The sequence below is a fragment of the Saccostrea cucullata genome, unplaced genomic scaffold (assembly GCF_032062105.1).
Source record: "Saccostrea cucullata isolate Sc308-1 unplaced genomic scaffold, CSIRO_AGI_Scuc_v1 ctg232, whole genome shotgun sequence".
Classification (NCBI taxonomy): Eukaryota; Metazoa; Mollusca; class Bivalvia; order Ostreida; family Ostreidae; genus Saccostrea; species Saccostrea cuccullata.
In genome coordinates this window covers 223,284-236,081 of record NW_026929738.1, presented here as the reverse complement: position 1 = coordinate 236,081, position 12,798 = coordinate 223,284, and the positions used below count along the sequence as shown (strand labels likewise).

At 32.4% G+C, this 12,798-nt stretch overlaps 1 protein-coding gene across 1 annotated transcript; it reads right to left on the bottom strand.

The window, feature by feature from the left end:
- Positions 1-1,222: 1,222 nt before the first annotated feature.
- LOC134282079 (palmitoyltransferase ZDHHC11-like) lies at positions 1,223-10,790 on the bottom strand. Its single transcript, XM_062764523.1, is given in 12 exon segments — positions 1,223-3,273; positions 3,478-3,628; positions 5,240-5,378; positions 6,623-6,678; positions 6,860-6,963; positions 7,330-7,483; positions 8,130-8,131; positions 8,270-8,394; positions 8,728-8,829; positions 9,387-9,559; positions 9,817-10,033; positions 10,646-10,790. Coding segments are annotated over 11 exon segments (1,773 nt in total). The 5' UTR covers positions 9,994-10,033; positions 10,646-10,790; the 3' UTR covers positions 1,223-2,683.
- Positions 10,791-12,798: the final 2,008 nt, after the last annotated feature.

Sequence of the window (12,798 nt, the reverse complement as noted above, 5' to 3'; positions counted from 1 at the left end):
TCAGTTATCCTATTTATCATTATCAGATCATTTACTGGTGTACACACATTACTGATTCAGTTATCCTGTTTATCATTATCAGATCATTTACTGGTGTATACACATTACTGATTCAGTTATCCTGTTTATCACTATCAGATCATTTACTGGTGTACACACATTACTGATTCAGTTATCCTATTTATCATTATCAGATCATTTACTGGTGTACATATATTACTGATTCAGTTATCCTGTTTATCATTATCAGATCATTTACTGGTGTATACACATTACTGATTCAGTTATCCTGTTTATCACTATCAGATCATTTACTGGTGTACACACATTACTGATTCAGTTATCCTATTTATCATTATCAGATCATTTACTGGTGTACACACATTACTGATTCAGTTATCCTATATATCATTATCAGATCATTTACTGGTGTACACACATTACTGAGTCATTTATTCTATTTATCATTATCAGATCATTTACTGGTGTACACACACATTACTGATTCAGTTATCCTGTTTATCACTATCAGATCATTTACTGGTGTACACACATTACTGATTCAGTTATCCTATTTATCACTATCAGATCATTTACTGGTGTACACACATTACTGATTCAGTTATCCTATTATTCATTATCAGATCATTTACTGGTGTACACACATTACTGATTCAGTTATCCTATTTATCACTATCAGATCATTTACTGGTGTACACACATTACTCATTCAGTTATCCTATTAATCATTATCAGATCATTTACTGGTGTACACACATTACTCATTCAGTTATCCTTTTTATCATTATCAGATCATTTACTGGTGTATCCACATTACTGGTTTAGCTTTCCTATTCATCAGTAGATTTGAATATTTGCTGGTATACACACTTTACTGATTCAGTTGCCGTATATCTGTTTTTTCCGTAATAATCTATTTATCACATTTTGTTGTGATGATTTGTAATTCGTATAAAATAAAAAACATGCAGAATTAAGTTGGTAATTTTGTGCCATAAAACCTTTTTTTTTTTAATTTGTGAAAAATACCTAATACAAATTAAAAACTATACAAATCTACCCTTTTTTGATTTGCAGCAAGGTAGAAAAAAAGGATAATAGGGTATCCTTTGCATCAGCTTCAGATGACTTGGTTATCACTCGGGTTATTCTGGCAACCTCAAAGACTTAATATATGGTTTCAATCATATATAAAAACAAATTTATCATCAATTTTTATTGTTACAATATAAACTGACTGACAACAAAGCCTTGTCAGTATAAATTAATGACAATTTAATCAATAAGTGACAATACACTAAAGAGTGCTCTGTGTAAACTTAATGTACAAAATAAATTAAATAAAAACACAAAATCATTTTTACGTTAAAAGTGATCTAAAAACATTACCTGCTAGTTAAAAAAAAAAAATAAAAACAGTTGAAACGTGAACAATGAACTTATCTTAGAATTGTTTGTTTAGTATTTAGGGCCTAAATATGGAAATTAAATGAAATGCAGGAAAAAATTCTGGATTTAACTAATTACATGTACTATTAAATTATGACCAAGTATCTACATGTATAAACAATATAAACATTCAAGTATGTGAACTGCAAATGTTTCTATATTTTCTTTAAGAAGGCACAATTAAATGATTTTTACCACTTAATTTGCAGTTTTAAAATGCTGAAAATTATAAGAAATCTTTGTTTCCCCCCTACAATACAAATAAAAAAAACTGCAATATACATGTATATGCTTTATTGAATCGGTCAGGGGAATAATGAAGAGTTCTAACATCTTGTGAGCTTGGTCCTTTATAATCTAAATGGAATGGATTCACTTACAATAAATAATAAAAGATGCATTAAAAAAAACAAAAATATAATATTGAAAACAATATTTTGGACGGAAGCAATAATGCATTACCAAGCCAATAAATAAACAAATAAAATATGCATGTGTATATTAAATTTAGAGCAAAATAGCTTTGATAACATAAAAGCTAAGAACAAATATGCTCAGCCATATTCATGATGGGGCACAAAATCAAAATTTCACATGTCATATATACATGTATACCATTAAGTACTCAATCTGAATTGACTCAGTACTTGTAACAACAGAGTAAAGGCAGTTTAAAACCTCTGTTTTGCAAATGAAATTTCTCTTTCCTCATAATCACAAAATCAAAAGCCCTTCTTCAACCAATATAAAAGGAATGATAACAATTAGTATAACACTCTCACAACCATACAGCTAAAATGATATCACAGTCAAGGTAAATATAAAGCAGTGGTTAATAAAATCAATTATTTAGATAAATAACAGAAGGCAGTACAGTACAATAGACACAAGAACATTAAAGGAAAGTTTGAAATGATGAATACAATTACTAATACAATAAGAAAAATCTTAGAATTTGAACATAAGAAGAAATTATTAAACACCTGATTGCAAATTTAAAGTACATGTGTATGTCTTTGAAATTCAATAAAACTAAATATTGATTGAATGGGTCAGAATTACTACAGAATTAGAGAACTGAATGAGCAAAGATATGCTCTTAGATCACATACAGTGAATTTCAAATTTTTTGTTAGGGAAACAGATAGGCATTATGGGAAGAAAAAAAAAAACAAACACTTCCTTGAGATATCAACAGTATCAAATAAAAAGACTAGACCTCCGTGTCATATGATGATCTCTCAGGAATTTTTCCTAGCACCGCTCTGTACGTATCTGACGACCTTAGTGAACTGACAGGTTGATACGAATTACTCTCGTAACTTTCCCTCAGAGCTCCTAAGTCTAATTTTGGCACATCTACATGTCTAGTTTCACTGGGACTCCCGCTCTTCCTCAGTTGAACGGGTGTTAACGGTAGCTCGCGAAAACCATCCTTATAATTCAGACTACCGTCTCTATTAAATTTGGCTGTTCCGTTTACTGTGAAAATCGTGGTTGAATTCAAGTCTTCATTTTCTTCTTCTTCTACATCATTGTTTTTGGGTTTACGGGGCTTTTTACGGCGTAACCGTTTACTTCTGTGGAGAGAATCCTGTGAATTGATTCCTGAGTCTGGGCTTATTTCTTGAGTGTAGTCTCCCTTATACACGGCTTTTGGTGGAGCCTCATTTTGGGAATCGTACGAGTCAGAATGATAACTTTTATTTTCATGAACACTAGGCATCAATTTCTGTGAATGCTTCTTCAAAGAAGCTTCCATTTGTGTTTTTAAAGATTTGGTGTAGTAAAGTGAAGAATTATCTGAAATGAAAAGTTATACAAACTGTAGAAAATGATCAAGTATTCAGTTGTAAAGAGTTTTTTTTTAACTATGGGAGATATGAATATTGCTCTTATTGATAAATAACAAAATTCTTAAAACATTTTTAAAAACAAAAATACAATACCTATAGCTCATATTGGGAAGCAGTATCATTTGATGTATATAAAGTATTGTAAAATTACCAATAGTGGATATTTTCTGCTCCGTTTCCTGGCTGTCTTCTCCAGTGTTTGATCTTGGTTGGCCGCGCAGACTTTTCCTCTTCTTCCTCCTCAATCTCTTCACTGTATTGCTTCCATCACTGTCATCCACACGGCTGTACTTATCAAAAGTCTAAAAAAAAATTAAATCAGAGCATTAATGCAGAATTCCCTATTGCTATAAAAAATACCGGTATCTTGAACTAATAATTGTTCATAACAAATTTTCTATTCACAATTCATTGACTGAAACCTATTTCACACTGAACATTCCTACATTTAAGATCACTATAGTTTGAAATTATAATTTTTTGTGTGCATTGCCACAGTTGTAGATTTTAAAATATTCATTACATACAAATATCAGCTGGTCTATGGTATTTAAAAGTGCCTTGAATATGGACAAGTAACTCAAGTTTCTGACTCCCATATCCCCCTTTCCCATTAAAATTCAAAATTTCTGTTATTTCTGCTCAGTACTTGTTTTTGTACATGAATCACTATGGCATTGCCTTAGTACATACCATGTTAGTGTTGTCCAGGTGATATATGAGGGAGAGGTTTCCCTGTCCTGACTTAGTACCTACCATGTTAGTGTTGTCCAGGTGATATATGGGGGAGAGGTTTCCCTGTCCTGACTTAGTACCTACCATGTTAGTGTTGTCCAGGTGATATATGGGGGAGAGGTTTCCCTGTCCTGACTTAGTACATACCATGTTAGTGTTGTCCAGGTGATGTATGAGGGAGAGGTTTCCCTGTCCTGACTTAGTACATACCATGTTATTGTTGTCCAGGTGATATATGAGGGAGAGGTTTCCCTGTCCTGACTTAGTACATACCATGTTAGTGTTGTCCAGGTGATATATGAGGGAGAGGTTTCCCTGTCCTGACTTAGTACCTACCATGTTAGTGTTGTCTCCAGGTGATATATGGGGGAGGTCAGGGGAGGGGGGGTTTCCCTGTCCTGACTTAGTACCTACCATGTTAGTGTTGTCCAGGTGATATATGGGGGAGGTCAGGGGAGGGGGGGTTTCCCTGTCCTGACTTAGTACCTACCATGTTAGTGTTGTCCAGGTGATGTATGGGGAAAATGTTTCCCTGTCCTGACTTAGTACCTACCATGTTAGTGTTGTCCAGGTGATGTATGGGGAAAATGTTTCCCTGTCCTGACTTAGTACCTACCATGTTAGTGTTGTCCAGGTGATGTATGGGGAAAATGTTTCCCTGTCCTGACTTAGTACCTACCATGTTAGTGTTGTCCAGGTGATGTATGGGGAAAATGTTTCCCTGTCCTGACTTAGTACCTACCATGTTAGTGTTGTCCAGGTGATGTATGGGGAAAATGTTTCCCTGTCCTGACTTAGTACCTACCATGTTAGTGTTGTCCAGGTGATGTATGGGGAAAATGTTTCCCTGTCCTGACTTAGTACCTACCATGTTATTGTTGTCCAATGATGTATGGGGGAGGTCAGGGGAGGGGGGGGGGGGGGGGGGTTCCCTGTCTTGACTTAGTACCTACCAGGTTATTGTTGTCCAATGATGTATGGGGGGGGTCAGGGGAGGGGGGGTTCCCTGTCTTGACTTAGTACCTACCATGTTATTGTTGTCTAGGTGATGTATAGGGGAGATGAGGGGGGGAGGGGTTTAGTACCTACCATGTTATTGTTGTCCAGATGATGTATGGGGGAGGTCAGGGGAGGGGGGGGTGTTTCCCTGTCTTGACTTAGTACCTAGTACTACCTACCATGTTATTGTTGTCCAGATGATGTATGGGGGAGGTCAGGGGAGGAGGGGTTTCCCCATCCGTTCTCTGTCGTTCTGCCTCTTCTAACATTCTCTGGTAATGTAGACCACTATTTTCATTCACATCAGAGGATGAGGACCTGTAAATCATCACAAACTTAAATTGTGACTTTCCATAAAAAAAGAAAATTGTTCAAGTACAGTATTTAAAAACAAGATGTGTTTGTGAAACACTCCCCTCCACAAGCCCAGCGGCAACAAAATTTGTAAAAAGCTATTTTTAGCATATACATGTAGGTCACAGTCAAGGTCACGTAATAAGTGGAGAGCATACCAAATATGAAGTCTCTTATGGTTCAAAAGTTATGGCAAAGGATCAAAAAGGCTATTTTTAGCATATAGGTCACAAACGTGCTATTTGAAGAACTTAATTAGTGGAGTATGCATATTAAATATGAAGTCTCTATCTCTTATGGTTCAAAATTAAGTGAAAAAGTTCAAAAAAAGCTAATTTTGGCATATAGGTCACAGTCAAGGTCACAAGGTCATTGACCTTGTAGTCATTTAAAAGAGCTTAATCACTGAAGTAGACATATCAAATATAAAGTCTCTATCTCTCATGGTTCAAAAATTATGGTGAAGGTTAAAGTTGACAACAGAGACAGACAGACAAAACAGATATACAGACATGACAAAAACAATATACGCACTGATCTATCAATCCGGGTGCAGAAATTGTTTTCATACTATCACATTCCACTAAATATATAACCAGCTATTCAGATGTTTCTAACTTAATGGAAGTGGAAATATCTGGATATAGAGGTTAAAATACATAGGAGCTTACTTCTTAATATATATATATATGCTGCCATGTGTCTTGAAGTGCGAGATACTGAAGTTATTTTAATTTGTGTTTATGTGCTATTAATTTTTTAGCATTTTTCTGTGCAAAATTTTAATATTTCTATTCTTAAGCGCCCGGATCGATAGATCCAGGGCACATATTGTTTTTGTTTTTGTCCTGTCTGTTTGTCTCTTTGTCTGTCTGTCTGTTGTCAACTTTAACCTTCACCATAATTTTGAACCATGAAAGATATAGAATTCATATTTCGTATGCATACTCCGTTAATTGACACCTAGGTCAATGACCTTGTGACCTTAACTGTGACATATATGCTAAAATTAGCTATTTGGAACTTTGTTGCTGCCGGGCGCAGAGCGTTTCACAAACACATAATTATTGTTTCCCTCTAAAATAAGTTTTTCTGAGAATTATATCGTAGATTTGAGAAACTGCCTTCATTTAAAGAATAACTAGAAATAAATGCAGAAGAGCTTTCTGCTCTTTGGCTTGATGAGCTAAACAAACCCCAAATCTTACATTTTGTCTTTTCCACTTCTCACATTGCTTGGCTCTACTCGGTTTTTCATTTTTGACTAAAATGATAAAAATTAAGATACTACACTAATACTAAGTTCATTAGTAAAAACAGTTAGAAGATATTTGACTTTTGTTACAGTATAAGGTATTTTCTTATTTATTAAATATCATATAACATGACATTTTAATATTTTTCAGACCTCTGATTACACTTTTTATCTCCATTTTTTCACTTACCTTTTTCTTTTCTCTGTGACTGCTTGGTACATCTGTATTATAATCGTTCTCTTCTCTCTCGCGCTGATGGACAATGTACTCATATGTTGTCATGTTGTTATACACTGTAAAACACACATGCTTCATTGTGAGCGGCAAACTTATCCAAATGTTTCACATTAAATATGACAATGACCAATTAAGTTCAATTTTTCTGTCTTATCCTCAATATTATTTATTTCAATCTTAATTTGTGAAATTTAAATGCATTAGTTAGTTTTAATTTATGAAAAGTTATAAACATTATTTTATTTATGGAACCAATAGTAGCACAAGAACTGTTAATCATCAAATGTATGAATAACCTGACCATGCAATCATTAACCTCATTTTCAGTTTTTAATGGTATTCAACACATACAAAATTTAAACAAGAAAGTTATCTTTTCAAACTTGCTATTGTACACACAGTTTCTAAACCAAACTACTTACTTAGATAGCAATGGAAGGAAAATAAGTGTATAAGAAGTCCTAGTGCCAGAAGCAGGAATACAGAAGTGACGCCCACTATAGCTAGAAAACCATTATCAGGAACTGGTACATAGCAGATATTGAACTCTGAAAACAAAACATCAGCATTAATTCACTTAATCTAACTGAGATATTATCAGTTTCCTTTCTCAAAAGGGACATTAGTTTCAAACAAATGTCTAAAGAGAACATACTTTTATCAATAAGAGTGAAATTAATGTTATTCACTTGATATTTTAAAATTTCCTGACATACCTGCAGTTTTATTGCCTGAAAAATGGAAATGAAGCAAATTTATGAAACATCAAATTAGTAATGTAAATCTTGTATTTCTAAATTGTTTAAGGAAAATTATTAAATAATTTTACATGTACATCCAACTTGAGACATACAGTATATAGAAACCTAGAGGACTAATGATGCAATATCAACAAAAAAAAGATTTTCTGAAATCAGAAAGACTATCATAAGAAAATCGCATTTATTTTTTCAAAAATAAAAAAAATCCATGATTTGATATAAAAATTCAAATTTTTGTGTCAGACAATTGATTTTTGATATTTGAATATACATGTACCTCAAAAATAAATGTACTAAAATGGGTTATCGTTAATTTATCAATTCTTAACTGAATCAGGTAATAATTTCAACATAAATTCATTCTACACTATTTACATACAGTTTTGCATACGCTGCCGCACATACTGGAAATACTTACTGTTTTTGATATCTGAAAGTGTAAACAGAAAATATTTTATGACATCTCTTCCATGTGCATTTTCTGTGTATTTACTTTATTTTTTCTATTCAGTTTACCATTTAAAACAATTTTTAAAAAAAATGCACTGTTCAGAAAATTTAACTGCACATATATTTTAAATTGTTTTATGGTGAAATTTACCTATATATGGTTGCAAAATGTTTCCATCAGTTTTATCACTATAGTAAGTAACAAACTCCAGCAAGGCCACAAGAAGAACAAATAACACACCCAGCATACCAGTCACCAGCACTGCCAGAAACCACCTGAAATCAAAAAATAAAAATATTATTCCTCATATAAACTTTATAAAAGTCCTGTTTCCAAGGCAGTTTGAAATTTAAAATAGTATTACAAAGTACGTTTATACTGGTAGATATTTAACCGCAGTACAGTAAAACAGTTTGTAACAAGCATGGATATTGCTAATTCCTACTTTACACATTTTCCCCATTCTTATATCCGAGTTTTCTATAGTGTAATTTTTAGGAAATTAAGATTTTTTTGGCCAGGAATAGATTTTCAGTAAATTTCACATTCTGGTGAAATTATGCATGGTAAATAGAAGCTAGACTCCCAGCACGCTGGTAATTACTGACCTGTAGTTCTTGCCTCCCACACAGTTGTTCAGCCATTTACAATGGTGGTCAAACTCTGCTACACACTTATTACAGGCACTACAATGCTTAGAGTTGGAGGCCCTGTAAATAAAAAATTAAATAAGTAATCTTCACTTGACCCAAAAAATATAACTTGGCGATCATGATGTACCTCGTTATTATTCATAGGCACTTGACATTTTAAACCTTAATTTCTCTTCACTGATAGAAATATTCCCATGCTTTAATGATTATTACTGGGATATATATTCTTAACAATGAAGATAAAGGTTTAAAATGTTTTATCTGTGACTTCAATCTCACCAAGTAAAATGATATAGGTGTAGAACTGGTTGAGAAATTTGGACAGACATATATACAGTTGTAAATACATTAAATTAAATAGAGGGGGAAATTCAATTAACTACATGTACCAGTAACTTAAATTCTTTCGATTAAAATTCATTTTAGAAATCAGGTTTTAATAAGAGTGGCCCTTTTCAATTTGAGAATTGGTTGTGCATGTCCAAAATATTACCTTTTAATTCTTTAGATAATCATGCCCATTATAAGTTTTAGAACAACAATAAATATACACATCTACATGTATATGGTATTATGAATTTGTTATATGAGTTTTATATGTAGTTGATACTTACACATCTGTTTCACAGATGTAGCAATGCATGTTTTCATCAATGACATGAGCATGTTTTTTTCTGTCAAATGGCTTTCTTTTTTGACTGCCCTTCAGCACTGCAGCATCCGCTGGGTTAATTGTACTGGCCACAATATGAGTAATAATATGAGAAAGCAGAGCAATACCAGTGAGCTAACAGTATGTTAAGGATTTGAATTTCGTAGTGGAAGAACAGAGGGAGTGTTCTGTACGTAAAACTTTTTTTCTTTTAAGGAGTTCTTATCTCAAAATTTATGTTAAAGAAAACTTATACCTCAGATGCAGTAAATTTACATTAATAGGCCAAAATTGTTATTACGTGCAAATAAGTATGTTTACAATATACACTATATATACAAACCTGAATGAAATATATAAACAGTTAGAAAAAAAAAGCATGAAAAGGATACAGTATAAACAGCTGGCTGAGAATCTGAATATAAATGTGGAATCAGAGTTGTGAAATTCACAAACGAAAAATAAAGAACGAAAAACCAGGCCACACATTGCAGAGGGTGGGGCGGACAGGTCCAGCCATTCTTTCTGCTGATCTGTCGATACTGTGGGCGAAATAATTCTCTCGACATTGTAAGGTTTCTGTTAAAATTACATCTGTGTGACCATCACCTGCAAATCAAAATTTTATTTGACATAAGTTATAATGATATTCATGTTTGTCATCCCCCCTATGATATCACCTGAAGTGCAATAATACTCATCAAGAGTCATGCACTTTATAAGAAAAAGAAGAGGATCTAAATAATTACATGTTTTTTCAGGACTCTGCAAGTCCAGGGGTGGTCAACGGCACCAAATCTGTAACAGGAAAGGAGAAAATGCATGGCTGGACCGGGAATCATTATTTTATGCTCTACCTACTGTCCCCTTCCCTTTACTTTGCTCTAAAAATCTCAGTTTCAAAACATAATCTACACACCAATACTCATAGGAATTTGAGAAAAAAACTCTCAGTCCTCTAAAATTTAGTTTTCTATATTTCAAACCATGAAACAAGAATACGTGATTATCACCATGTCTAACATGTCTCACTTAATTATTTAATTTAATATTTAAAAAAAAATAAACCCGTCCTATCAAGTCATGCATTAATATTATTCTGTATAATTTGTTCTTTAACGTTAGTAGACCTCTATTTTACAGCAGTTCTCTGGTTCTAGCTATCACGTATCCCATCTTCCTAAAAGAAATAAGCGTTTATACTTCAAGAAAACAACAAACCTTGTAATTCTTGAACGCCTAAAAAGATAGCCTTTATCAAATCGAATTACATTTTTAATTCATTTAAGTCAACAGTCAAGAAAAGACTGTAAATTTATGTGTGTATACATTATCATTTTTTTTTCTACATAGCGGCCATTTTGGTTCCAAGGTGACAGTATCAACTATATTCATCCGCCAGGGCGCCATAATGTCAAAATAAGTTTTATTAGAGTTAATTTGAGTTATTTGTATAATTTGGTTTTAAGATATTGATAAATCATTGAAAGAAAGACCCTAAACGCATTGATAAAATTATTTGTATATTTTTACCCCTTTTAAAATAAGAACTATTTTCTCGCACTTGCTGTTTTTCGCATATCGTACATAAAATATTTCGTATTAAAAAAAATCACTCAGAGATTGCAATATTCAATACATGTTTAATTTGGAATGAAATAAATGCAGTCACATGGTTCATTTTTGAAAAAGTTTAAGCTAAAAAATGCTCGGTTTTTGTTCAACGTACGTTTAAATGAATCTGCCTTCAAATAATATTGCAAACACTTAATTTTTGTCATATTTTAAAACTTGTTATGAATACAACAAAATATAAAATTTATAAAGTTTATATATCCAAAAAAATTTTTGTAAATATATAGCGATATAATTGCAGCTTTAAATTTGGATATGAACATAACATTACCTTAAAAAAGAAGTCCACTGCAGATTTTATTGTTGCAAAACCAGCTCATAATACAATGTCATGTAACCATTCCTAATAGCTTGCATAGAATGTTTTAAAAAAATTAGAATGCAGAAAAGGAAAAGAAACCTCTTTCCATGAATATCTTCTTTCAGATAAAAATCAAAGCATGAATATTGCACATGTGGCCTACAGTATTTAGAAATGAGACCTGTACCTTTAACAAGTTCACTTATCTGGGAAATGTAGGTCAAATCCAACCTCCAATAATAGCCATCAGTGTAGTGTGCATCCTTAGATGCAAACATCTTTCAGTGCCAATTTATTTTTTTCAAAACCCTTCCATTCACCCTTCTTTGAATACACTGCAACCTAGCTGTGTGTGATGAAAGTGGGGGCTAAACCACGTACATGTACATGTACATGTAATGCCTTTATTATAACACAGAGTATCCAACTTCAAATTACACACGTTACCCCCTCCCTAGTATCTTATTCATTTACACTTTCAGATGAAATGCACAAACTGTTTATATATATCATTGTCTTCTATGATACGGCACCTAGTGAAAATGGCACCTGGTGAAAACGGCACCTGGAATATGCAAAACGGAAAAACGGCACTTGTGTTCGGCACTTGGTTAAAACGGCACTTAGAGAAAAAATATATAATAGTTTTTGATATATATTTCACAAAAATCTTTTTAAGTCAAAATTTAATTTATTGACTTTAGAATTTTTTGTGGCTAATTTTGCTTTATTTTCAATATATATATTTTTAAGCTATAACACAACAGTATGTGGGATTTAGAATAATTATATTTGTAGTATAGTATTGATAATATGAAAAAAGAAATGGTGTAAATGATTTAAAAAAAAAATTTACAGTAAGAGTCACTTTATCTCACATTTCTAAATTCTGTAGAAATTATTTTAACAATATCAACATTGTATATCTTCATTATAAAAAAACAAATGGTTTGTTCTTGTAAATGTACATGTTTATTATATTATTAAATGTTGTATGGCTACTCATATTTTATGTACAGTTGCACAGAGGATTATCTAAGTTTTTCTAACTTGTGTACAATCCATTTGACATTTTGAAATACACAATATATAGTAGCTGTAGATGATTGCAAATTGACGATCAACAGATTATTGAAGGGGAGGTGTGAAATGGTCTTTTGTTTCCTAAACCTACAAGTGTATTCTTAGTAAACATACTCTAACTGGCTTCTAATTAGTCAACTGTGACTGGCAACCCCCAAAACAGAGATTATACATATTTGCAACACTATAAATTTTTTAATTTCAAAGGATCATAATAATATAATTGGGATTTGATCTCTTTTGTAGTAAATAAATATATATGATTTAAAATATAAATACATTTTAAAAATCTAACCCCTGTACAAAAGTATAATAATTTTCAAATGAATCAGTTTAATTTTTTTCCTAAAATATT